This window comes from Gossypium raimondii, chromosome 11 (genome assembly GCF_025698545.1).
Source record: "Gossypium raimondii isolate GPD5lz chromosome 11, ASM2569854v1, whole genome shotgun sequence".
In the NCBI taxonomy this organism is placed as follows: Eukaryota; Viridiplantae; Streptophyta; class Magnoliopsida; order Malvales; family Malvaceae; genus Gossypium; species Gossypium raimondii.
In genome coordinates this window covers 29,482,897-29,510,721 of record NC_068575.1, presented here as the reverse complement: position 1 = coordinate 29,510,721, position 27,825 = coordinate 29,482,897, and the positions used below count along the sequence as shown (strand labels likewise).

At 33.0% G+C, this 27,825-nt stretch overlaps 2 protein-coding genes across 2 annotated transcripts; both read left to right on the top strand.

Annotated features, from left to right (window-relative positions):
- The first annotated feature begins 8,224 nt into the window (after positions 1 to 8,224).
- On the top strand, positions 8,225 to 12,550 carry LOC105804245 (acyl-coenzyme A oxidase 2, peroxisomal). Its single transcript, XM_012636752.2, has 7 exons — positions 8,225 to 8,797; positions 9,169 to 9,284; positions 9,665 to 10,545; positions 11,263 to 11,442; positions 11,528 to 11,694; positions 11,792 to 11,915; positions 12,122 to 12,550. The coding sequence occupies exons 1-7, from the start codon at positions 8,355 to 8,357 to the stop codon at positions 12,275 to 12,277; spliced, it is 2,067 nt and encodes a 688-aa protein (XP_012492206.1). The 5' UTR covers positions 8,225 to 8,354; the 3' UTR covers positions 12,278 to 12,550.
- Positions 12,551 to 24,498: 11,948 nt separating this feature from the next.
- Positions 24,499 to 25,156, top strand: LOC105801126 (uncharacterized). The gene is made up of 2 exons (XM_012632459.1): positions 24,499 to 24,759; positions 24,938 to 25,156. The coding sequence occupies exons 1-2, from the start codon at positions 24,499 to 24,501 to the stop codon at positions 25,154 to 25,156; spliced, it is 480 nt and encodes a 159-aa protein (XP_012487913.1).
- Positions 25,157 to 27,825: the final 2,669 nt, after the last annotated feature.

Sequence of the window (27,825 nt, the reverse complement as noted above, 5' to 3'; positions counted from 1 at the left end):
TACTGCTTTACTAATTAGTAAGAACTTCTATAAGAACTTTCCAGCTAGTTCATCTCATGTCATGATAGACCCTAGTGCCTACGAGTCGAGTCAATAAAAGGTGTTATCAATTAAAGAAAAGGGGAACAATCGAAGACGAATAGTGTTATCAATGACCCCGTTATACTTAAAAGTATCACAGAGTTGAGGAACTCGTTTTAAAAGTTGATTAGGGTCCTCTGTCATAGTGCCCTAAACTACGGATTATTTTGAATCATCTAAATCATCGCCGATTTTATCTCGAAATTATTAGTTGTAATTGTCAGGCTTGCTATAGTTTACTGAACCATGTTCAAGCCCAGTAAGGCATAATCCCTTAAGGTTCTCTTGGTTCGAGCCATATGTCTATTTGCAGGTAACTGTGGTATTGGTGGATCTCCTAAAACGTTATCTTCAACATCACCGAACAATGGATTTTCTCGTCGTACTTTACCTACAGGAGGTAGTGGTGGATCTTTCATCTGTTGTTGCTATTGTTGTTTCTGACGGTAATTTCTTCGGATTATTCTTTCTGGATCTGTAGCTACTACAATAGGCACACCCCTACTGCAAGTCATACACTAACTCAGAAAGAAGAGATTAGTAACAATAAAAAAATCGTATCTATAACTAAGAAATTTCCTAATTATTCTTTTACATGTAAAAATTAAAATTAACCTAGTGACATTGCCTCCCTGGCAACGGCGCCAACAACTTGATTACCTCCGGAAGTACTAACGTCCAGAGTGTGAATACTGCAATAAAATATAGAAAGACAAGGTGATATCCGCAAGTATACAAGTCGAGTTGTAATATAGTTTTACAACGAAAAAGGTGAGTATTTCGAGGATTATACCCAAGGGAGGTGAGTGCCAGATCAATTCTAACCTAAACACTAAAAGATCTAATTAATACTTTTAAATCAGTTATAGTACGAAAAATATAAAATAAAGGATTTTTTGGGTTTTATAATAATACTAATAAAAACAAAATAACATAAAAAGATAAAATCCAAGAGATTAAAAAAATAGAATAAATCAAATCCGATTATGGGTGATTAGCTCGCTTCGGTAATCTCTATCAATTGTAATTCTGGGTTCCTTGTCAATCAACTAGTCGCTACCCTAGCATGATCTTCCAATCTTCCAATAACATAATGAGTCAACAAGAACTACTTATCTTTTGACCTCACAGTTCAAACTGGTTTGGAGTTAAGGTGTTCACAAATGGGCAACACCAAATTTAGGTTAATTCCCACCTTGATGACTTCTTGGGGTTGTCAAGCCTAGGGTTTGTTTCAGGCTCTTCCTTTCCCAAATAGCTGATACGTTAAGTAACCCTAGAAAATAGTTAAGAGATCATACCTCCACTCACTAATCCCCGGTAGAAGGATTAGTTCCTCCTGGCTTCTATAGACAATTTATAATTGATGTAAAGAGAAAGCGTGCTAATTAAATCGACAAGATAGAGTAAATGAAAGAGTTTGATTGTATTGAAATTAATGAATCCATAAAGTTTGAATGCTTCCACAATTCAAATATCTTGAAATCAACAAGAACAATTGAAATAGATCTAAAACCCTAAGAAAGAAAGAAAGCTAAACTAAATTTACAAGAGAGAATCTAGGCTAAAGGATTGATGTCCATAATGTTAGAGTATGCCCAAAGATCAATCATGAGATGGTTGTAATAACATACTTGATTTATCATGTCTATTAATATAAGGCGTTACCATTATTATTTTAGTTTCTTTTACGTGTGTATAAATAAACTGTTTTATAATAATGTCCTAAGAATAATATGAGTATTCTTAAAAGATCCTTAGTCAAGTATTATTGTTGGATAGGACAACGATAATGCATTAAGACTAACATGTAGTTGATTAATGATAAAGAGTTGTCATTGATATGGAATGTCAAAATCGATGCATGAATATGTGTGTTAGAGAACAACATATTGGACTGACCCATTATGAGTATGTTTCTTGGATTATTATGCAATTGTCACGACATTACTCATATTGATTAATATGTATATGATCCTCAGACTTGAGATCATCATAATCCCAACATCGTGAGTAGTATATTTTGATACAGTCAAACGTACACCGTAACTGGTTGTTCTATAAAGGCTGATGTTGGATATACCACAATCAATGTAAAGGGATATGGTTGGTCAATATAGAATAAGTCCCTCCTACATAATGAGAGTAATATCTTAGGCCACTTGATTAAGTATGACTAGAAATGCATGGCCATGCTCAAATAAGTTGATATGAGATGTCATACTTATTTGTATATCGTAGTCTGCTTAAGATATCAAGGAACATGGAATGGACTATGCAAGTGTGACTATTCCATGACTTGTGTCCAATCCAGAGATAAAGGACTTAAGGATTACTGCATAAAAGGTTAATCATAAAAAGGTTATGTCAAATCATGATCTCTTGTGACTTAGGTTGCAATGATGCATTGCTAGATGCCACTCATTGTTTGTAACATTGGAATCGTTCTAGTATTACTGGCTAACGTTACAGGAACCTACAGGGTCACACCCTATAGTTCAAATGAACGGAATAAACCATAGTTGGTATTGTTTTTGGGGGTCGCTTGAATTAAATTAATTATAGAATTAATTTAATTCGGTAATCAAATATCCAACACATTATGTACAAGGTTGTTGTACGCACAATAAGGACATGAATTTGGTTAGCATATGAATTCAAATAAATATATGGTTTACCGAAATTATATTAATGTAATTATATTAATGTACACACAACCCTGCTTCATGTGTTGTTTTCGTCACAGAGTCGATGTCACGACACATCAGGACCTATGTCGCGACATAGCAATCAATATACTCCTCTGCAGCTATCTTTAGGGGTATGTCACGACATCGAAGGCAGTCTTGATTTTTCTCCATTCTGCTTCCTATGTTGCGACATCGTGTCATCCGTGTTGCGACATAGAAACAATATCCATTTAGTGCACCTTCTAATGGTTTCCTGCACACTCACGAAGTGCGTTAGCTCACCCTTAGGCCTCATTCAGCCCCTAAACCATACAGTAGTCCAGCAACTTGCCATATTTAGAATTAGCAATTTATTAAAACAAAATCCTTGGGCTTTGAATTGTGTTGATGTTGTAGATATATGAAAGCTAGATTTTAAAGACCAATCCATTTAAAGTAACTATCATTGAAGATGTATTAGCTCGTATCAAATGATTAATCCCCTTGGATTGTGGAGAACTAATTAAGATCACTTTAAAGACTTCTTTGAATAATGAATCTCTATTAGTTCACTTTATATTGGATTTTTATTAGTATAATGTTTTTACTATTTTGTAGTTACAACTATTAAAGGGTTGGATTGTAATTAGCCTCTAGCATGTTAGCAAGTTTCAAAATTTTGTATATATTAAGAGACTTGTATAGATTTTGTATGAAAGCATAGAGAGCATTCTATTGTTCATTAAGGAATTTATTTCGTGAGTGCATTTGAAGTGAAAATTGTGTTTACAACCTAAATTCTCAAAGGGAGAATTTAGGCGCAAGTGTTCTAGTCTTCAGGTACAAAAGTGAGGTCTATATACTATAGAGTTTGATTGACTTGGTGTATTGTAGATTAAATATAGAGGAATTATTCACTAAGATGGACTTCAAAGATGTAGGGAAACCAAACTGTATAAACAATCTTATGTGTTCCTTGTTTACTTTATTTATTTATTTTTCACAGTGACAACCGAAGTGGCCACTATAATCAGATACTTCCATATAAACAAGTGTTTCTGAGCAATTAGTGACTATAGATTCGAACAAAATCCACATATAATAAGACCTAAATTAAAATATTTTTTAAAATTACAAATAATTTACATAAAACGTGACTTAAACTTAAAATATATTGTCTTCTATGCTATGACAAGAAAATATTTACGTAAACTATTATATAAACATTTCTATTTTTTTAAGTATAAGCATTGTTTTTTCTTTCATAAATATATTTTTGCTTATAAGTAAAGTTGTCTAGTCCAACTGGTTTTTTCCGGTTTGGATTAGACTTAGATAATGAATTTTGTCTACTGACCTACCGAATTTGGGCTGAATTCAAATAAAAATTTTTTTATTTGAATTTAATTAAAAAATATAAATATTTATATAAAATTATATATTTTAATATTTTTTAAACAAATATTTTACACTAATCAAATTGAGAAGGTTGAAATCCAAACTTTAAAATATTTTAAAATCAATCTTGATCTAGCCCGTCCAGGGCATGGACACCGGTACTTATAAGCGTGTGTCCTTTTCATATATAGTAACTTCTAAAGTTATATGTGTTGTTTGTGATTTTCAATGTTTAATATTGAATTGATTTTTAAATATTATATTTTTAATTACAATAATTAATATAAAATAATAATTCTTATTTGAATTATTAAATATAATTAAGATATATTAGTTTATTAATTCAAGTATTATAATTAAAATTTTCAAATAATAATTAAAAATTTTTACACATCAAACATATAATATAGTTGTACTTTATGTAATTAATGTAAAATAATATTATCTAAAATAATAATTAATTAACATAATTAACTCTAATATTAGTTAAGTCATAATTAAAATATTTTAGTAATAATTAACTCTAATATTGTTCAAATAATAATTTCAGTAACTCAATTTTCATAATTAATAATTTTAATTTTAATTTTAATTATTTTTAAAATGAATTTAGTAATAGCTTGAAAAATAAACGATACTCATGTATTCGTTATATATATATATATGAAAAAGTGAGCGTGTGTCCTTCAATTTTCATTGAAGTCTAACGACCAAGCTGGAAATAATTGAAGTGTTTCATTTCTTAACGCATCAAATTCATATTATTATGACGTGCTATATTAGATTTCCTTTTTTAATGAAAAACTATATTAAATTTTATGGTCGCCTAACATCTCGACCATGAATTTGTCTCCTGTGTATCGTGTTTAAATTCTAGTCAGAGCTCAGGCATTTAACTATAGATGCCAAATTTGTATTTGCCCCCGACATTTTATATTAATTGTATTAAATGTATTGTTTTGCCACAATTTGATAAAACAACTAACGGGATAATTAATTATACCTATGTTACATGCGAATAAGGTTTTAACTAAGGGAGGAAGTCAGAAAATATTTTAGGGTTGAAATTAAATTATAATTTTTATGATAGTAAAAATGTAATTTTATCATTTTAATAGTCTATATTTTTATAGTTTTTAAAAGATTAAATTAAAATTTATCATTTTTAGATACTTTATCTTTATTAATTTAAAATTTTTAAAAATTTAAGGGCCTAAATAAAAAATTTCTCTATTGCAAGGGGTCGGGGCCCTGCCAGCCCCCTAGCTATGCCTCTGATTTTAACTCGATCAGTAAAAATAAAGGTCTTAATATTGAGTACCCAAATTATTATATATGTAGATATTTAAGTCTCATCATATGCTACTGTGATTTGAAAATTTTAATTTAATTAGTGAATTAGTTAATATCATTTTGGACTATTTCCATTCTTTAACTCATTTACTTTATAATAATTTACTTTGTAATTGCTGGGGTTTCAATTTTAATCTAATAACGTTGATTCTTATATGACATCAAATCTAACTCTTTTTATTATCGTTGAAATATCACATTTATAGGTAAAAAATCTTTAGTATTTATATTTATTTTCAATTCGGTCATTATATTTTTAGCTAAATTTGACCTTAACCATTAAAAGCAGTGAAATAAATTTTTTACCGAAATAATAACTAAAACATTAATTTTTAACATTGTTGGTGTAAACTTCCTCACCGATCGAGTAAGAGATGCTATATTTAAACACTAAATTCACCACTTAAACTTATTCATATTTCATTACAATCAATGTAGCTTATGACACAAAACATTATCACATACATAATTCACACTATTAATAATAAGTCTAAGTACATGCAAAACTTCAAGCTTGAGAAGTGATTTGATCCAAATTGATGCAGAAATCTTAAAATCTTTACTACTTTTGTTTTTGACATATGCATTTAAAACAAATGTGTTTAGTTACATGAATAGCTTAGTAAATAACTAATTGAATTTAATGACTTATCATACATTCATTTAAACATAATTCAATAATTTCAATAAAAATAATTTAATAAGTTACTTATACTATCTAATAACATTATCTTACTTAATTCATACATTTCACCATTCAATTCATAAATAATTTAACTAAATTCATTATTCATTTCTATCATTTGATTATATAATTTCATACATGTTCACAAATGTTACATGTATCATTAACAAATTGTAATCATAATCAAAATTTCAGTAACAAAACTCTTAGAGTCCTAGGTCAAAATAAAATTCCCAACCTCTAACGGAACTTTGATAACAGAACTCTAGATTTCAATCAACACACCATATTCCAAAAATCATAAGCATAAACAAAACTCTAGAAGTCTTTCAACCCGCTGATACCCTGATCCACCAACCTTTTTCCCAACCAAACCTTGGCCCTCATTACACCAAAAAGCATATTACATATCACATATCATACTTGTTATCATTCAAACTATTATTTAACTTGTATTAATTCTTAAAGCTTATACTAACTTTTATTTATTTTCCTTTTCATACACATGCACCTGTAAATTCATTTCTCTTTTATTTTACTAACATGCTGTGTATATATTCACTATTAAATTCAATATTCATACTCAATAATCATAATCATATTCTATTTCATAAATATATTCAATTATCATACTTACTCACTTGTAAATTTGGCATTCATGACTTACTTCTATTTAAACATAATTCTTATAATAATTTAACTTATTCACATAATTTCTAAACTTCATTAATCATAGTATACTTTCAAATTAATATCTTAGTTATTTCATATTAAACTTAAATACTCAAACATCTAAATTAAGGTAAACAAACATAAATTCAATTAAGTATACCTATTTTCTTTACTTGAACTTAACCCGTCTCTTTTCTATTCAAAGCTTTCCTTTACTTTGATCACCTTCCCTTCATCTTTTCTTTCCTCTCCATGCATACATATATAAAACATAACCATTATCTTGCATCCAACATAATCTTTTCATGATTTCATATTAGAAAAACATGAAAATCTTCAGAAAAATATTCACTTTTACTTTCTCTTCACTTTCCAAAGATTTTCCTTCACTTCCTTCTTCAACTAAGTAGTTTTCATGGTAGAAAAAATTTCCATAGCACTCTAGGAAATGAAATTTGACTATGGTTTAAGAAAAAAACTCGAGAAAAATGCATAAAAAATTCCTTTCTTTTCTCTCTTTTCTTTTATTTTCTTCCAACTTAAGAAAAAATCAATTTATTTGTTACTACTTCCCACCATTCACACTTAATTTTAAATAATTAATTCACCTTTCACATACTTAATTTTTCTATTATTTTTTAGAAATAAAAATTAGAGTATTATAGTTAACGTGGCAACTCGCATGACAATCTATATGCAGATTATGCTAACATAACATAATTTGTTTTATATGTCATGTCAATAAATAATTTAAAATTATAAAATTAAAATTAAAAATATAAAAGTTCATAAAAATTCAAATAAAAACTATGGAGTAGACATGGATTGCTATGTAGACTATTATGTTTAAAAATTAACGATTTAGTTAGTATTCTCATTAAAAAAATTTCGACTATCTTTTCAAAAATTAATAGTTAAATTTTAGTTTTTTATTGGTTAGTGGCCATATTTAACTAAAAATAAAAATCAAATTAAAAATATAAAAAGTATAAAAATTAATAACTAAATTTACAAAAATTCATATCTATTTTTAATACACGCCAAACCCCATTTCTTCCAAAATGTCAAACGTTGAATGTATTATATAATCTCAATATTATTAAATGCTTACTTATCCAATTCTTTTTAAAGAAAACGTAATATTATATTTGGCAGCCATTAATCATTCAAAGGTGGGGGATAGTATACCCACATTATACCCTATCATCTGCCCATATCATCCACGTTATCAATTTATCCGTTCTCCACATTGAAAAGCGAGCCAAATAACTACCTTCCACTTATCCAATCGTTGATTGCCACGTACTAACCGGCAAAATGACACGTCATCAGTACCTTTTCTTTTAAATTACTCAATCTCCCCCCCCCCCCTCGCAGTCTCATTCCGTCCCGGATAAATCGAAAAGGAAAGAAAAGAAACGAAAAGAAAAGGAAAATAAAAAACCCTTTACTTCCCCTCCCCATTGTTTTTAGTTTTCTTTTGGCTAAAGAAAATTATGGAACCGAGTCAGAAGGTCGAGGATAAATCACAACCATCCATCGCCACCGTGACCCGTCGTATCCAACGCTTGTCCCTTCACCTGATCCCACTTCCGCCCCTCCAATGTTCACCTCAGCTCGACATGCTGACCTGCGCCAAGGCCAATAAGCAGGAGGTCGACGTAGCCTCCCTTTCAAGCTACATGAGAGGGAAGCATAGGGAAATTCAAGAGAAGATTTTTGATTTTTTTAACTCAAGGCCTGATTTGCAAACCCCGACTGAGATTTCAATGAAAGAACACAGGGAGCTTTGTTTGAGACAGCTTTTGGGGTTAGTTAGAGAAGGAAAGATCAAGCCTTTTAGATATGTTGTTGAAGATCCTGCTAAGTACTTTGCTATTTCTGAGGCGGTTGGGAGTATTGATATATCACTTGGTATCAAATTTGGTGTCCAGTATAGGTAAATATGTTGTTGCTTTTCTGTCTCTTTTGCCATTAAAGGTTTAGTATTGGAAATATTTTGGGGGTGGGGGGTTGGGGTTAAAATTTGAGTTTTAGGTATGTGGGTTTTGGATACAAATGCTTGGAGATTGAGTTTGGGAGGTCGGTTTGTTTTGGGTAATGTTTTTATTGTTCATGTGGACCGAATACTGCATCTGAGTTTATTCTTGGTAAAATACTGTTAGTTAAAGTATTGAATGTGATGATGAAATGAAGTGTATCATGGATGAAAATTCATTGATATAGATGCATGATGCTAACCGACGTGATATAGCTTGTAGAATTTCTAGATTTATATCGTTAGTTGATGTTGAATGCTTTATTATGCAGTCTTTGGGGAGGTTCTGTGTTGAACTTAGGCACTAAAAAGCACCGAGATAAGTATTTTGATGGTATTGACAATTTGGATTATCTTGGTTGCTTCGCTATGACAGAACTACATCATGGTGAGCCGTCTGTTCTTTATTTATTTACATTTTTTTCCCTCTTCTGTTTCTTAGATGTATATTGTTGTGCTTCCTTTGAAATTATCCTTCTACTGTTCTGCACTAGAACTCATCATGGCATGCAACAGAGTGTGAATTAAATATGTAATTATATTATTAATAAATTCATGTTATAGGCATAAAGTAAGTTAAAGAAGACAATTTATGCTGAAGAAAATATTTGTGATGATATGGTGCGAGTGGTTACTGTGCTTTTCATGTTAGAGCATCATTCTAATATTGCAAAGTGCCCCCATGTTTCTGTCTTAAAGTGATTTTTTTTTTGTTCATAATCTGCCAAGCTTGCATGCCAAACTAAACTGTCAAATTTTTGCTCAAAGGCTCAAATGTTCAAGGTCTTCAAACCGTTGCAACATTTGATCCAATTACAGATGAATTTATAATTGACACACCAAATGATGGGGCTATTAAATGGTGGATTGGCAATGCTGCGGTTCATGGCAAGTTTGCAACAGTTTTTGCTAGGTTGGTTTTACCAACTCATGACTCTAAAGGAGTTTCTGATATGGGAGTCCATGCCTTCATTGTGCCAATAAGGGATCTTAAAACTCACCAGCCACTTCCCGGAATTGAAATAAATGATTGTGGCCACAAAATTGGCCTGAATGGGGTGGATAATGGAGCACTGAGATTCCGTTCAGTTAGAATTCCCCGAGATAATCTTCTTAATCGATTTGGGGATGTCACCCGAGATGGAAAATACACAAGTAGTCTCCCTACAATAAACAAACGTTTTGCTGCTACTCTTGGTGAACTTGTAGGTGGGAGGGTTGGCCTTGCACATTCTTCAGTTGGTATCCTCAAGATTGCTGTCACTATTGCAGTACGATACTCCTTACTACGTCAGCAGTTTGGTCCTCCAAAACAGCCTGAAGTCAGCATTCTTGATTATCAATCTCAGCAGCACAAGCTCATGCCAATGTTGGCTTCAACTTATGCATTTCATTTTGCCACTCAGTATTTGGTAGAGAAATATTCAGAGATGAAGAAGACACATGATGAACAACTGGTTGGAGATGTGCATGCTCTTTCTGCAGGCCTGAAGTCCTATGTGACATCATTTACAGCAAAGTCATTGAGTACCTGCAGGGAAGCCTGTGGAGGTCATGGGTATGCTGCTGTCAACCGGTTTGGTACCTTGAGGAATGATCATGACATTTTCCAGACATTTGAAGGAGACAATACAGTACTTCTGCAACAGGTATAAGACAAACCCCTTTATATCACAACCTTGCATGAGAATTTACAATGTTAGTTTTGGTATAAAGAATTAAGTGTCTAGAAATATGTTAGATATACAGTATATAAAAGGATCAGGAGTGACCCCTTTAGATGGCTTTTGTGTTTAATGTCATCTTTACTCCAAGCCTTTAGGTACACTGCCTAACTGAGCTTTTCTTCAAATCTCTATTCAGTTATGAACCACTTAGAAATTAGATGGCCAATCTTATCATGCCTTCTACATCCATTCATCATGATTCTTCAAATATGGTCACCGCTTATCCTTTCTTTGATTCCTCTTCATTTCTTCTCCTGACATATAGCAGCTCTTTTGTCGCTATGACCTGCATTTTTTTAAAATGTGTTATAGAACCTTGTTGTTGATCCATTTACATGGACTCCTTGGGTCTGATTAGATTTTTTTTGTTATGTTTATTTAAGGCAATAGGGAAATTTGTTGACTTTGTTATTCTGAAGTGTTTTATTCTTTTTTCGGGGACTGGAAATGTGGTTCAGGGGGGGGATTTAGTTTGTTAACAACTGTCTTTTACCGATGACACCAATCTTCTCATCAGTCATTAGTATCAGTTCTGTATGCAAGGGCCTTTGGATTGTTTTCCTTCATCGGAACCTAATATGTATTGTAGTCTGGTCTTAACATTGATAAACTTCATAAGAACCTTTTACTGGGATGTAGGTAGCTGCAGATTTATTGAAGCAATACAAGGACAAGTTCCAAGGTGGTGCTCTTTCTGTCACATGGAGCTACTTGAGAGAATCTATGAACACATACTTGTCTCAGCCAAATCCTGTAACTGCCCGTTGGGAAAGTGAAGATCACTTGCGAGACCCTAAATTTCAGTTGGATGCTTTCCGGGTGAGTGTTTTCTTCATTATTGTAATTCAGTGTTTTGTCAGTTTAAACTGCAAGTAACACAATCTTTTACAATTTTGGTATGCAGTACCGAACGTCAAGACTTCTTCAAAGTGTAGCAGCACGACTACAAAAGCACACCAAAACTCTTGGCAGCTTTGGTGCTTGGAATAGGTGTCTGAATCACCTTCTCACACTTGCAGAGTCTCATATTGAATCTGTCATCCTCGCAAAGTTTATTGAAGCTGTTCAGAAGTACTTCCTAAACTCAGCCACCAAATTCATTCCTTTTCTTTCTACTTGCCACATATATAAATTTGAGTTTCTTAATTGTTTTGAATGTAATTTTCAGCTGTCCTGATGCAAGCAGTCAAGCTGCTCTAAAACTTTTATGCGATCTGTATGCCCTGGATCGGATCTGGAAAGACATAGGAACATACCGTAATGTTGATTATGTTGCACCAAACAAAGCTAAGGTATAGTGTTATTCAGAACAGTTTAGACTTTATAAGATATAAAAGGGGCTCTTTTTATATTGTTACCATCCCTGGAGAACAGGAATGACTATAAACATCTCATGCACGGTTATAACACGTCCTAATATTTGTGTATATTCGAGTTATTAGACTTGCTATAGATACAATTTTTGTGAGGTTTCATTACATTTTTTTCCTCCACTCAGGCAATCAACAAGCTCACACAGTACTTGAGTTTCCAAGTTCGAAATATTGCCGGGGAATTTATTGATGCATTTGATCTTCCGCCTTATATTTTAAGGGCCCCGATCGCAATGCAGTCAGAAGCATATTCTCAGTACACACAGCTTGTGGGGTTCTAATTGAGACCCAAAAATAGGAGGAACAAACAAGTGGTTCCCACAATTAGATAGAATTTTTTAATATATTTGATTCTTTTGCCAGATTAAATTAAGGGTTAAGGTTAATGCAGTTGTTGAAACCCAGGTTGATAGCCTAGGTTTGGAAAGAACAATACGTGAAACTTGAAAGAACAATATGCTGAAGCTTGAACTCTGATTTGTTTGTAACTGTATTATGAACCATACATATTTTTCTTTTCTTGAATAAAAGAATAGCAACCTATGTTAGATTTACTTGATGCATGTCATTTTTCAGTGTTATAGTTTAAAAAAGAGCATGAATCAAGTAAGACTTCCTGATTGCAAGTAACAAGCAATGGTAACAAAACTAGAAAAGACCCAACGAATACCATTTTCCAATAATCCTTTTGCACTCCGAAAGGAATGGCAGGATAAAGGCAGATTATTCCGTAAAAAATCACAATTAGAAAAATATTTAACCTTAAAACTGGATATATTGAACTTCGTCAGACCACAAAAACCTTGTCCTCCACTGGGCTTGGCACACAATTGTTGCCATTGTACCCAGTGGATGCCACGCTTGTTAGGGCCCTGCCACCAATAAAAGTTTATAATTAAAGTCATTTTAATCACATAATGAAAATGCAGTCTCAAGTAATATAGATTTAATTAAAACCTCACATCCCCTTGAGATAAGTAACGATTACACCAACCCTTGATTTTCTCCGTTTGATTCTATTGCAAAGGCCCTAGAAACACTACTTATTTCTCCCAAACCATAATTGGTAGACTTAATAATTCGGATTCATAAGTGCCCGCACATTTAAAATACGAAGAACCTTTGAGCAAACCTGATCCCAAACATTTGCACTAAAAAACAATAGGAAATTTTTAAAATTTATAGATTGATTAGTGCGGCAAGGATAGAATTTTAGTCTCGCAATTCGTGTGACTTTAGATAATTTTTTAATTTCAAATCCGTCTAAGTCAGCTTAGCTTTCCAAAAGTGACAATTCACAATAAAAATTCTCCATAGCACCGAAAATAAATCAAAAGCAACTCAAAGACAAAAGAACAACAAAAGAACAGAATAGCCACAAGTAGAGGTGTCCATGGCCGGACTAGGCTAGGCCCAGGCCCAACTTGAAAAATGAGCCTAAAATTTTGCCTAAGTCCAGCCCGGATAAAAATACTAAAACTTGAGTCCGACCCGGCCCGCCCGTATTAATTTTTTTATATACTTTTAAAATATATATATAATTCATCAAAAATACTAAAAATATTAAAATAAATATTTCCCAACAAATTAAAAATAAATTAAAAAATAAATATGCTTAAATAACACTAAGATAAGTGCAACTTGACAAGCAAATGCCTCTAAAATAGTAACGAAATTAATAATAAAATAAGAGTTATACAATATTTAAACACTAATAACAAAATAGCAGTAACATAATAGTGAAATTGTAGCAAAATAGTGAAAAATAAAATAAAATAACAACAAAACAATAAAAATAGTAAAAAAAATAACAATTTTTTTTGCATATTCGGGTTAGGCCAAAAAAACCTTACCCGAGGCTAGTTTTCTAAATGGGCCTTATTTTTTACCCAAGCCCATTTTTTGGGCCTATATTTTTACCCAAACCCTTCCACTTTTCAGGTGGACCTTCGGGTCGAGCTGTTTAACCCCTCAGATCGGGCCTAGACTCTACAACCCAATCTGAGTAATTACATGGGCCATAGAGATGGCCAAAACGTTTTTATAAGAAAAACTCACTTGTCTTGGAAATATGTCATTTTTAAAACATCGTGTTCCTTTCAATAAAAATTTATTTGTTCCTTTTTAATTAAAAATATTCATACTGTAACTTAATTTTTAAATCACAAATTTGTAGCGGCTAATAATTACTAAAATGTTTATTATTCGTTTAAAAATCATATAAAAATAATTCATTGAATATTATCCCAAAATATCAAAATAGAAATCCATGCCATACTTCAGAATTTAAAAATAAAGTCCAAAAAGTTATTAAGACAAACCCAAATTAAAGTCCATAATAGAAATCCAAAATGAACTCATATAGTTAGTAAAAGCCCCACATTATTAAAAAAAGTACCCATGACCAAGAGATCATTAGTTCGAGAGCCCCCTGAAGATCTAAATCTGAGCCAAATTACGAGGATTACTTGAGATACACACATAACATGGGTGAGCTTTAAAAAGCTCAGTGTGAGATCGTCACAAACATATATTTCAACACGTAGCATAACACATCCTAATAATCATAAATATAACTTTCACAAAATTCACATATCATCAGATTTAATGAACATAACAAGTTATGCTTATGTAATAATGCACATTTCAGAAGATTTCCTACCCATCTTCGCTACACTCCAATATCGAGTTCCCCAAAACTCGTCCATCCGATAACACACTATTTGTGGACAAGCCACCATATAGATGCCAATAAACAGTCACATAACACATCATGGACAAGGCACCACATAATTGCCGATAACGACCACATAATCGCAATTAAACTGCCACATAGCTTCCTTATTTCATAATCCCGTCCTATGCATGTGATATGGCCATTTTAACACATATGTTTCACTTTTTACATTTTTTTGCATATTCATGCTCGTAACTCATATTTCTCAAATTTTACACATATGCATGTATCATACTCGCATTTTCACATATCACATAGTTTTCACTTTAGCATACTTTAATATACATATTTATATTATTGATCCAGGATCAATCAGAGCAATAACTTTTGTGTCAGAGATAGAAAATGTACCAGCAATAATATTTGGAGCAGAAGCTTCTTCACGCGCACGGATCGCATAGGCTCTTACTAGTGATCATGCCTCGAACCTCAAACCAGAGTCCTTAGTCACACTACGTCTATTATCCACATTCCTAGGGTTCCTCAGCGGTCTCCCTCTTGCAATTATATTACTTAGTTGAACAATCTAAATCTTGTCTTTTTCAGGTAACTCTGGACAATCCCGAATAAAATGTTACTGCAAACCACATTTGAAACAAGCTCCGCCTTTCATCCAGCATTCACCAAAATGTCGTTGTCCACATCGTTGACAATCAGGTTTGTTGGCTTTCACAGTGCCAACACTTGCTATTGATGTACCTTGAGCTTTAGAATTTGCATGTTGCTTACCACAATCTCTACTAGGATATCCCACTGAAGCGATCGAACGATTATGGTAATCTTTCAATCTTTTCAATGATGAATGATACGAATTCCTAGTTGATCTCTTTCTTGAATCTCTAGCTTCAAAATCGGTTGTTGTTTTCTCTTTACTAAGCTCCTCGGCTTTATGTGCTCTATCAACAAAAATGACAAATTCTTTCAGTTTGAGAATCCTGACTAGAAGTTTTATATCCTTGTTCAATCCGCCTTCAAATCGTTTACACAGAGACACTTTGGTTGGAATGCATTCTCGGGCATACTTGCTCAATCAACAAATTCTCTTTCATATTCAGATACTGTCATACGACCTTGTTTAAGCTCAAGAAATTCTTTGCGCTTGTGATAGAGAAACCTTTGACTTATATATCTCTTCCTGAACTCGGTTTGGAAAAATTCCCAGTCTACCCGCTCTCTCAAAATCACAGAACTCAACATATTCCACCATTGATAGGCTAAATCTTTCGATAGAAATACAACACATTTAACAGATTAGGTTAGTGAACATGATAACTCATCAAAGACTCTGATCATATTCTCTAACCAAAACTCAGCTCACTCAATATCATCATCAATTGTAGCCCTAAATTTTTTGGCCCCATATTTGCAGATTTTATCAACAGGCGGCTTACTCACGCGTAAAGGTTCCAAACCTTGAGGTACCACGGGAATCGGTTGGGGAACAGGTAGGGGTGGAGGTTGTTAAGTAGTCGGATTTGTTCGGACAAACTCTGTGAACCACTAGTTCATCATTCGAAAGAAGGCTTCTTTAGCCTCTCCTTCCCAGCCCTCATATACGGGCCTCGAACCAGACGACACTGTCCGTAAATGAAGGCTTGCTTGTTACTTTCTACATCATCGGAGTCAGCTTGGTTGGCATCCATTACTAAATGAAAATATATTTTAAAACGGTCAAGAGATATCACACTATCACAGGTTATATAATGGCATGTATATCTAGACTCACATACGCTACGTTCAGTCTGAGAATCGGCTAAATCGTAGCTCTGATACTAATAAATGTAACACCTCTAACCTGTATCCGTCACTGGATTAGGGCTATGGAGTATTACTGGAGCAGAATATCACATAAAGAACATTTTATTAACATAAACAAATCACACCGTAAATCATAGCAACATAAACAAAAAACATACATTCGGTCCCTATTACGAGCCCTCGAGGCCTTAAAAGGATATTTGAAACTAATCGGGACTAAATAAAAAACATATGAATTTTTTCAAAAAAAGTTAGAATTTTTCAAATTGCAGGGGTCACAAGGTCGTATGGGTATTAGAATTAGGGACACACGGTCGTGTCCTAGCCCTTGTCTGTACCCGTGTAACTCACTGACTTAGGTCACACGGCCAAGCCACTCGCCCGTGTGCCAGGCCGTGTACCCTTTGAAATAACCTCACACACCCGTGTACTAGGCCGTGTGCTAAGTCGTGTAACAGTCTGACTTGCAACCCTTTTAAAGCTACCAGGGACACACGGCCGTGTTGCCTAGCCGTGTGTCACACATGGCTAAGACACACGCCCGTGTCTCTACCCGTGTGGATGAAAAATAGGCCATTTCCAAGGCATTTTTCTCACCCAATCTCACACCTTATGCACAAGCCAATTGTATCTATAATCAAGCATTCAAACACACTTTACATATGCATATTCAAGCTTACATAACATAGAAACTATCCATTCAATAAAAATGCCAAAATGACACCTTAATTGCAACAATAACACTTACCTAAACAACTAACCATTTCATTCATAAATTAAACTATCAATTGAAAAATTTCAATGCTGCATTTATCCATATGTTCATATACAAAAATGCATGCACAACCAGTACAAAAAGATCATTTTCATAAATAACATGTACCATACAAATTTGACTTAAAGCCAACCACACCTAAGCCATCAAATTTAACCGTTAACCATATAATGTACTACCTCAATCCATAACAACCAACAATTCATAAATGACCACAACAAACCTCATCTCATTTCCATAATTTTAATTACCACCACAATAAGATAACTATCAAACAAATCACCAAATATTCATAACATCATACCAACCTAGATCAACAACAATACAATCATTTTATACTTTCATAGCACCACTTATTGAAGCATTTGATGAACCTTGGCTTTTTCATACCCGTTGAACCACTAGAATAATATCGGATACTCGAGAATCTCGTACACTATGTGCTAACATGTGGTCGAAACTACTACTATCTCATATCTCCTATAAATACTCTCTCTCGGGCCATAAGTGGGTCTGCTCACACAAGCTGTCAAGTAACCAGAACACATGCTGGTAACTAGCCACTGGTAGGACATACAAGACCAGCACCCGAAACATGGTAACCTCTAATGACATGTCATTTGTATCCTATATATTCCTAAGGTTTAAACGGGATTCGAAAGTTGTCGAAACTTCGTTGGGTATTTCCATAGAGTCATAATATCAAAATATATAACATGGAAGAATTTAAATCAAACATAATTCAATGCTATCTAAATTAACGAACTTACCTAAAAAATGAACAAAGAAATATGATCGATTAATCCAATACTTTTTCTTTTCCCCGATCTAAATTCGTACGTTGCTTTTCTTGATGTATATAATCAAATTTAGCTCATTTAAATTTCATTCTATTCAATTTAATCCAAAAATCATGTTTTAGAAAAGTTACACTTTTGCCCTAAAATTTTGAATTCATTACAATTTAGTTCCTAACTCATAAAAATGAAAATTCATGGAATTTAGTACCAACCCATGCTAGCTGAATATCCATTAAGTTCCTAGCAAGCCCTATTTTCCATTTATTTCGTATTTTTACCATGAACATTTTCTAATTTTCAATTAAAACACTAAATGACAAATTCATCAAAAATTCCTTTACAAAAGTTGCTCAACTATCATCAAACATTCATTTTCATCCATCAACCATAAAAGAAACTAATATACATTGATGGCAAAACCTTATAATTTTAACATTTTTTCAAATTAGTCCCCGGGCTTGCTATATTAAGCTACAACGACTCTAAAAACAAAGAAATCAATAAAAACGTGATGAATAAAACTTACATGCATAAGAATAAAGGTTGTCCAAATGCTTGGATGGTCTCTAATGGCTTTCTAGGTTAATTTTCACTTGAAGAATGAAGAACAAAGATGGTAGCTTTCCTTTTTCTTGTTGTAATGTTAGTTTATTTTATTAATTAAAAAACTAACCTTACTTATAAACCTTTAAACATACTAAAATAATATCAAAATTTGTCCACTAATTATATTAATGGTATAATTACCATTTAAAGCCAATCATGTTTCATTTTCATAGCAAATTAACACCGTTTTCTAATAGAAGCCAAATTTTGCACTTTATGCGATTTAGTCCTTTTTATCAAATTAAACATGCAAACAATAAAATTTCTTCACGAAGGTTTTATGCAACAGTACTAACATGATGTAAAAATTAAAATAATACTAAAATAAATTTTTTAATGTCGAATTGCCGTCCTGAAACCATTATTCCAATTTCACTGAAAACATGTTGTTACAACTCTTCTCCTTAAGAAATTTTTGTCCTTAAAAATCTTACCAGAAAATAGATTAGGATATTGATTTCTCATAGCTTCCTCGAGTACCCAGGTGGCTTCATCAATCCCGTGACGTTGCCAAAGAACCTTTACTAAAGCTATGCTTTTGTTTCTTAGCTCTTTAACCTCTTGTTCCAAAATTCTGATAAGTTCTTCACTGTGCATATCAGGCCGAATTTCAACATCTGTCTGTGAAATGATATGCGAAGGATTTGATTGGTGCCGTCATAACATAGATACATGAAACACATTATGAATCTTTTCCAACTTTGACGGTAAAGATAGTCGATATGCCACTATCCCTATTCTTTCAGTGAACTCATATGGTATGATAAATCACGGGCTAAGCTTCCCTTTGCGACCAAAACGAAGAACTCTCTTCCAAGGAGATACTCTTAGAAATACTCTATCGTCGATTTGAAATTCAATGTATTCCTGGCCACCAATACATCCGTTTTAAATAATTGAACATTTTAGTGCTACCAGGATGAACAAACAATCTACTACAATGAGCTTCATACAAAATCTTCTGAATTAACTCCGAATACCTCGGTACACAAACTCTTCTTCTAAAAAGTAAGCAATCATCGGACCCAATCTGAAAGTCTGAATCAGGAGTCGACTCACAAATTTTTGTTTAACTATCAACGCATCATCGCATTTTTGAGCTTCGCAAATCTTTTGTAAGAACAATGATTTAGCTTTTAACTCAGCTAAAATCAAACTATTAACAGACAATGTCAATTGCGTATTAAACGCTCACAAAGCAAATAAATATTTTCTACTCAGAGCACCAACTACTACATTTGCTTTGCTCGGATGATAATCAATAATCAAATCATAGTCTTTCAATAACTTGAGCCATCTTTCTGCAACATTAAATACTTCAAACTCTTATGGTTGGTATAAATGTGACATTTTTCGCCATATAAATGGTGTCGCCAAATCTTTAACGCAAACATAATTGTTGCCAACTCTAAATCATGTGTCGTGTAATTTTTTTCATGCAGCTTTAATTGTCTGGAAGCATAAGCTATCACTTTACCTTCCTACATCAACACACAACCTAAACCATTTAAAGATGCATCACTGAAAATCACAAATTCTTTACCCGATTCTGGCTGTAATAAAATTGGTGCCTCAGTCAACAGTGCTTTCAACTGATTGAAACTTTACTGATATTTTTCTAACCATTCGAACTTCATATCTTTCTGTAAAAGTCGTATCATGGGAGTAGCTACAATCGAGAATCCTTTAATGAATCTTCTATAATAACCAGCTAATCCCAGAAACTTCCAACTTTCGATACATTTCTTGGAGGTTTCTAGTCAAGAACTGCTGAAATTTTGCTTGGATCAATGGTAATGCCTTCAGCTGATACTATATGTCCTAAAAAATCGACTTCTCAAAGCCAAAACTCACATATGCTAAATTTGGCAAACAATTTTTTATCACGCAAGGTTTACAGTACAACTCTCAAGTGCTCAACATGTTTCGTCTCGTCTTAGGAATACATCAGAATGTCATCAATAAAAACCATGACAAATCAGTCTAAATACGGTTTGAAAATTCTATTCATCAAAACCATAAATATTGCAGGTGCGTTAATTAAACCAAACAACATTACAAGGAATTCGTAATGTCTGTACTTGGGCCTGAATGCAATTTTCGGCCCATCTAAATCTTTAACCCGCAACTCGTAATAACCAGAACGTAGATCAATCTTCGAGAATATCGTTGCACCTTTCAATTGATCAAACAAATTAGCAATTCGTGACAATGGATACTTATTCTTAATCGTAACTTTGTTGAGATATCGATAATCGATACACATTCTAATTGACCTGTCATTTTTCTTAACGAACAGAATCGGTGCACCCCAAGGCGAGAAACTGAGTCATGTAAAACCTTTATCTGTTAACTCTTGCAACTGAGCTTTCAACTCTTTCAACTCTATAGGAGCCATTCTATACAGAGCTATCGATATTGGTCATGTTCCCGATACTAACCCAATAGCAAATTCGACCTCTCTGGTTGGTGATAGTCTGGGTAACTCTCTCAGAAATACATTGGGATATTCACAAACCACATGTATTGATTCAAGTTTCAACTTAGACACTTTATAATCCAAAACATAGGCAAGGTACGCATCGTAACCCTTTCTCAAGTATTTCTGTGCGAAAATAGCTAGAATAACAATAGGCAACTCGCTCGACTCATCTGATTCAATCCGAAGTGTCTCATACCAGCCTAGATCAACAACTATACAATCATATATACAAGTCACACATAATGGCTCAGTTCATTAAAGAAGACACCTGTACATCCATTATAACCATGACTCAAAATCATTAAAATCTACCGATTTAGCCGATGGATAGTGTGATGGATCTCCGACAACCTTCCAACCCAAACGAGCTTTCGATTATCTAGAAACACAAAAGGAATAACACAAAGTAAGCATGTAATGCTTAGTAAGTTCATAGTTCATAAACAAAGCTTACCATTTCAATTTATAAGCATAAAAACAATTTAAGGTAATCCAATATGACTTGGCATTAGCCTAAGCAACAATAACCTTTCAAGTTAGATAATCACATAGTTTAGCAAATCATCTCAAAACATCATAGCTTTTATACACACTACTTATAAGCATTCATATTTTTAAGCATATGGCTAAGGATTTTTCAAACCTCATCAACTCATACCTTTTTATACTTTCAAAGCACCACTTATTGAAGCATTTGTGTAACCTTCCCTTTTTCATACCCGTTGAACCTCTAGAATAATATCGAATACTCAGAAATCTCGCACACTATGTGCTTACATGTGGTCGAAACCACTACTATCTCATATCTCATATAAATGCTGTCTCTTGAGCCATAAGTGGGTTTGCTCACACAATCTATCGGTTAGGACATAGCTACACGGTGCTGCTCACACAAGCTGTAAAGTAATCGTAACACATGCCGGTAACTCAACAACCTGTAGGACGTACAAGACCAGCACTCAAAACACTGTAACCCTTAATGACATTTCATTTGTATCCTATATATTCCTAAGGTTCAAACGTGATCTGAAATTCGTCGAAACTTCATTGGATATTTTCGTAGAGTCATAATATAAAAATATATAACATGGAAGCATTTAAATCAAACATAATTGAATGGTATCTAAATTAAGGAACTTACCTCAAACATGGACAAAGAAATACGATCGATTAATCCAATACTTTTTCTTTTCCCCGATCTAAATTTGTACGTTGCTTTTTTTATCTATATAATCAAAGTTAGCTCATTCAAATTTAATTCTATTCAATTTAATCCAAAAATCTTATTTTAGAAAATTTACGCTTTCGCCCCTAAAATTTTGAATTCATTACAATTTAGTCCCTAACTCATTAAAATAAAAATTCATGCAATTTAGTGCCAACCCATACTAGCTGAATATCCATGAAGTCCCTAGCAATCCCTATTTTCCATTTATTTCACATTTTTACCATGAACATTTTCTATTTTTTAATTAAATCCCTAAATGACAAATTCATCAAAAATTCCTTTACAAAAGTTGCTCAACTATCATCAAACATTCATTTTCATCCATGAAAAATAAAAAAAAACAACTAATATACATTGATTGTAAAACCTTAGACTTTTAATAGATTTGCAAATTAGTCCTCGGGCTAGCTAGATTAAGCTACAACGACTCCAAAAACATAGAAATCATTAAAAATGAGATGAAAACTACTTACATGCATAAGAATAAAGGTTGGACGAATGCTTGGATGGTCTTTAATTTCTTCCTAGGTTAATTTTTGGATGAAGAATGAAGAAGAAAGATGGTACCTTTCGTTTTTCTTATTTTAATGTTAGTTTGTTTTATTAATTACAAAATTAACCTTACTTATAAACCTTTAAACATACTAAAATAATGTCCAAATTTGTGCACTAATTATAATGGTCTAATTACCTTTTAAAGCCACTCATACTTCAATTTCATAGCAAATTGACACCTTTTTCTAGTAAACCCAAATTTTACATTTTACGATTTAGTCATTTTTATCAAATTAAACATTCAAACAATAAAATTTCTTCACGAAATTTTTATGAAACACTACTAACATGATGTAAAAATTAAAATAATGTTAAAATAAATTTTTTGAAGTCAAATTTGTAGTCCCAAAACCACTGTTTCGATTTCACTAAAAAGAGGCTCCAAAACCACTAATGGGGAGGATTTGCTTAAGTCCCATTGTCTTGTAGTGTGACAACCCTTAGTATTCAAGTAAAGGATGATTTTGACATAGTGAAATAGACTAACATATTCCACTCAAGGTGCTTGATTCAAGGAAAGTTGTGTTCTCTTATTGTTGATAGTGGTAGTTGTGCCTATAACAGCCTGTTTTCAATAAAATCAGAATAGTGGTTTTGGGACCACAAATCTGATGATTAAATTATTATTTTATTATTTCAATATCTATGGGATGTTAGTAAGGTCGTATTAAAATTTTTTTAGGAAATTTTGATGTTTGCATGATTAATTACTTGAAAAAGACTAAATCGTAAAAAGTATAAAAGTAGAGTTCTATTATTTAAAAGGGACAAATGACTATGGAATTTTAAATTAAAGGACTTAAATGGTAAGTAAACCATTTAAGTTTATAGTGGATAAATATGGGCATGATTTTAATGTTTTATATGGTTATTAAATAAGGTTAAAATGGTAATTTAATAAAAAATAAACTAAAAGAAAATAAAAAGATGGTATCATCCATTAGTTGTCTTGTCCACTAATTTTTAGGGTTAAAAAACACACCATTTTGATGCTTTGAAGATTCGACTAAGTCTAGCTCTTGCAAGTTGGTGTTTTAAGGTTAGTTTTTAATGATTTTTATGTTTTCGGGATCGTTGTAGCTTAATCTAGCTAGCCCGAGGACCAATTTGTACAACTGTTAAAGATTGAGGGTTATGCCATGAAAGATTTGGTGTGGTTCTTGATGTTTAATGATAGATTTTGAGTCCTTGCTGATAAATAAACAAGTTTTGTAAAGTGATTTTTGATGAAAATTTCATTTAGGGACTTGTTTGTAAAATTAGTAAAAGTTCACGTTAAATTCATGAAATGATGGTTTGTATGGGTTGATATAGGTACCTAATAAAATTGGTTAGCTTGAATGGGGGATGAAAATGCTTAGATTTCAATTTATGAGCTTAAGGACTAGTTGTGAAAAGTTAAAATGTAAGCGGTAAAATGGTAATTTTGCATAAACATGAATTGTGGATTGAATCGAATAATAGAAGTATTAAATGGATTGAAGTTACGGTAGTTAAATAGTCCTTAATTGCATTCAAAATTGAAAATTACTCTGACGAGATTTGGTGTGATGTAGTTCTCATGCATGCCGCCCATTTGCGTCTTGGTAAACTATGGCAATATGATCGTGATGTAGTGCACCATGGTAAATTGAACCATTACTCCCTTGTGTTTAAAGGAAAGAAATTTACTCTAGCCCCTTTGGATCCAAAAGACGTACACAATGATCAACTGAAGATGAAAAAGTTTTGTGATGGGGTTATAGGGAAGAAAGATATAATTGAAAAGGCAGAGAGAAAAGAGGCCATTAGTGATAAAGGTCAAAATACAAATGATCCAATAGTGAGTGAACCCTATAATGGTAAAAACAGAGTGCGAAATTTATTTACAAGTAAAAAAGATGTGATGAGAACCCTATGCCACAAATAACCTTGTACCCTTGTGAGGTTTAGGCAAAATTATTTATCTTTAGCTAACCTTAACAATTTTTTTTCCTAGTGTCTTTACAACTCTGTTGCAGGATTATAAGGACGTTTTCAATAAGGCACCTAAAGATTTACCACCTTTGCAAGGCATAGAGCACCAAATTGACTTAGGACCCAGTGCAACAATTCCAAACTGTCTAGCTTACCAAAGTAATCCAGAGGAGACAAAGGAGTTACAAAGGCAAGTGGATGAGCTATTACAAAAGGGGTACATTAGAGAAAGTTTGAGCCCCTGTGTTGTCCCTGTCCTATAGGTGCCTAAGAGGATGGTTCATTCCGATTGTGTGTTGATTGTCACCCAATCAACAAAATAACTATAAAGTATAGACATCCAATCCCTAGACTTGATGACATGCTTTATGAGTTACATGGTTCAACAATTTTTTCTAAAATTGATTTAAAAAGTGGTTATCACTAAATTCGCATGAGGGAAGGGGACGGATGGAAAATAGCCTTTAACCAAGTTTGGATTATATGAGTGGCTTGTTATGCCTTTCGGTCTAACTAATGCAGCTAGTACTTTCAAGAGATTAATGAATCATGTTTTAAGGCCTTATTTGGGTAAATTTGTGGTAGTATATTTTAATGATATTCTAATTTACCCAACTTCTTTAGATGATCATGTTTTCCATGTTAAATATATTTTGGACATTTTAAGAACTGAAAAGTTATTTTCCAAGCTTGATAAATGCACTTTTTGTTGTGATAAACTAATCTTTTTAGGTTTTATAATAAGTGCTCAAGGTATTCATGTCGATAAGGACAAAGTAAAGGAAATTAGGTAGTGACCCACTCCTAAATCAATTATCGAGGTGAGATCTTTCCATGGTTTAGCAAGTTTTTATAGATGTTTTGTGAAGGATTTCTCCACTATTGCCGCCCCATTAACTGAGGTTATTAAAAAGTTTGTGGGCTTTACGTATGGAAAAGCTTTGGAAAGGCTTTTCAAGCCTTAAATGATAAATTATGTTCTACTCTAGTTCTTAAATTACCTGATTTTTCTAATACTTTTGAACTTGAATGTGATGCTTCAGGTATTGGAATTGGTGCCGTGTTGATGCAAGAAAAAATTCCAATCGCATATTTCAGTGAAAAACTGAATGGGGAGCAATTAAACTACTCAACTTACAACAATGAGTTGCTTACATTAGTTTGAGCTCTACAAGTTTGGCAACATTAATTGCTGCCACATGGATAAAGTAATTTGAGTAAGAGGTAAGCTCGATGGGTAGAATTTATAGAGATATTCCCATATGTAATTAAATACAAAACAGGTGGAGAAAATATAGTTGTCGATGCCTTATCTTATAGATATTCTTCGATAACTACATTAAATGCTAAAGTATTAGAGTTTGATCATATAAAATATTTATACTTAAGTGATGTTGATTTTGCAAATATTTTTTTTCCAATTGTGGGAATGGTGCCTTTAACAAGTTTTATCCCGTAGATGGGTTTCTTTTTCACTTAAACAGGTTATGTGTTAGACAATGTTCCATGAGAAAGTTATTAATTCACAAGGCACATAGTGGAGGATTAATAGGACACTTTGGTGTGGCCAAAACAATAGATATTCTACAAGAACATTTTTATTGGCTGCACATGAAGAACGATGTTGGAAAGATATGTTCTAAATGCATTGCTTATAAACAAGAAAAATCAAAGGTAATGCCTCATGGGATCAATACTCCTTTTTCGATTCCTTCTTCACCATGGGTAGACTTATCCATGGATTTCGTTCTTGGTTTGCCATGAACAAAAAAGGGTCGAGATAGTATCTTTGTTGTTGTTGACAGGTTTTCAAAATTGGTTCACTTCATTTCTTGTCAAAAAAAGGATGATGCTATACATGTGGCTAACTTATTCATTAGAGAGGTGGTGCGCCTACATGGGATACCTCACACCATTGTATCTGACAAAGACGTAAAGTTACTAAGCCACTTTTGGAAGGTGTAGTGGGGTAAGCTTGGTACTAAATTATTATATTCTACTACATGTCACCCCCAAATCGACGGACAAACTGAGGTAGTTAATCAAGTCTTAGGTACTTGATCTTGTGCCATTGCCTATAGAAAACATTTCTAATTTAGATGGGGAGATGAAAGTTGAATTTGTGAAATCCATGCATGAGAAAGCAAGACAACGAATCAGCAAAATAAATGAAGTGAACACCAAAAATGCTAACAAGGGGCGCAAGCAAGTTATCTTTGAGCCCGGTGACTGGGTTTGGGTCCATATGAGAAAAGAATGATGTCTGACTAAACGCAAGACAAAGTTAAACCCACGTGGTGGTGGACCTTTTCAAGTACTCAAGCGCATTAACGACAATGCATATCAAATCGATCTTTTCGGTGAGGATAATCTTTGTGTCACTTTTAATGTTGCTGACTTTTCTCTTTTTGATATGGTAGATTTGAGGACGAATCCTTTTTGTAGAGGGGGAATAATATGAGCAGCTCGATCCAATTCAAAGGCCATAATAGAGATGTGATTAGTTTCCCTCAAGGCCTAATCACGAAATCCGAATCCAAGCAGCTAAAGTCAAACCTCAACTTATTTGTTCAAGACTTTATCACAAAAAAGAAATTGAGAAGAAGAGTTGAAGCGTCAAGACCAGGGAATTTGGAGCGGGGATGAATTAGAGGGGATTAATTTTGTTTGTGGGCCTAAACTCTTAATCTATTATGACAAGCCCATGTGGATAATGTTAGCAAGCTTAAGCGTTTAATTTCAAGGACCCCAATCAATCCTACAAGCTTAGGGGTTTCATATTGGGTTCAGGTCCTAGGCTTAATTTTTATTATACATGAGCCTAATATTGTATTTATTATCTCTTATCATTTTTTTATTTTTTTATTACAAAGCTTTTATAATTATTAAGTATTTTAAGTTATTTAGGAGTTTTATGTTAACAAGAAAGTTT

Bases quoted from the DNA above. Each gene is read 5' to 3' on its own strand.
- LOC105801126 (XM_012632459.1), top strand. From the start codon at position 24,499: ATGCATGCCGCCCATTTGCGTCTTGGTAAACTATGGCAATATGATCGT. The intron at 24,760-24,937 runs GTGAGTGAACCC...ACTCTGTTGCAG, and splicing joins AAAATACAAATGATCCAATA to GATTATAAGGACGTTTTCAA.
- LOC105804245 (XM_012636752.2), top strand. From the start codon at position 8,355: ATGGAACCGAGTCAGAAGGTCGAGGATAAATCACAACCATCCATCGCC. The intron at 11,443-11,527 runs GTGAGTGTTTTC...TTTGGTATGCAG, and splicing joins TTCAGTTGGATGCTTTCCGG to TACCGAACGTCAAGACTTCT. The intron at 11,695-11,791 runs GTACTTCCTAAA...TGTAATTTTCAG, and splicing joins TTTATTGAAGCTGTTCAGAA to CTGTCCTGATGCAAGCAGTC.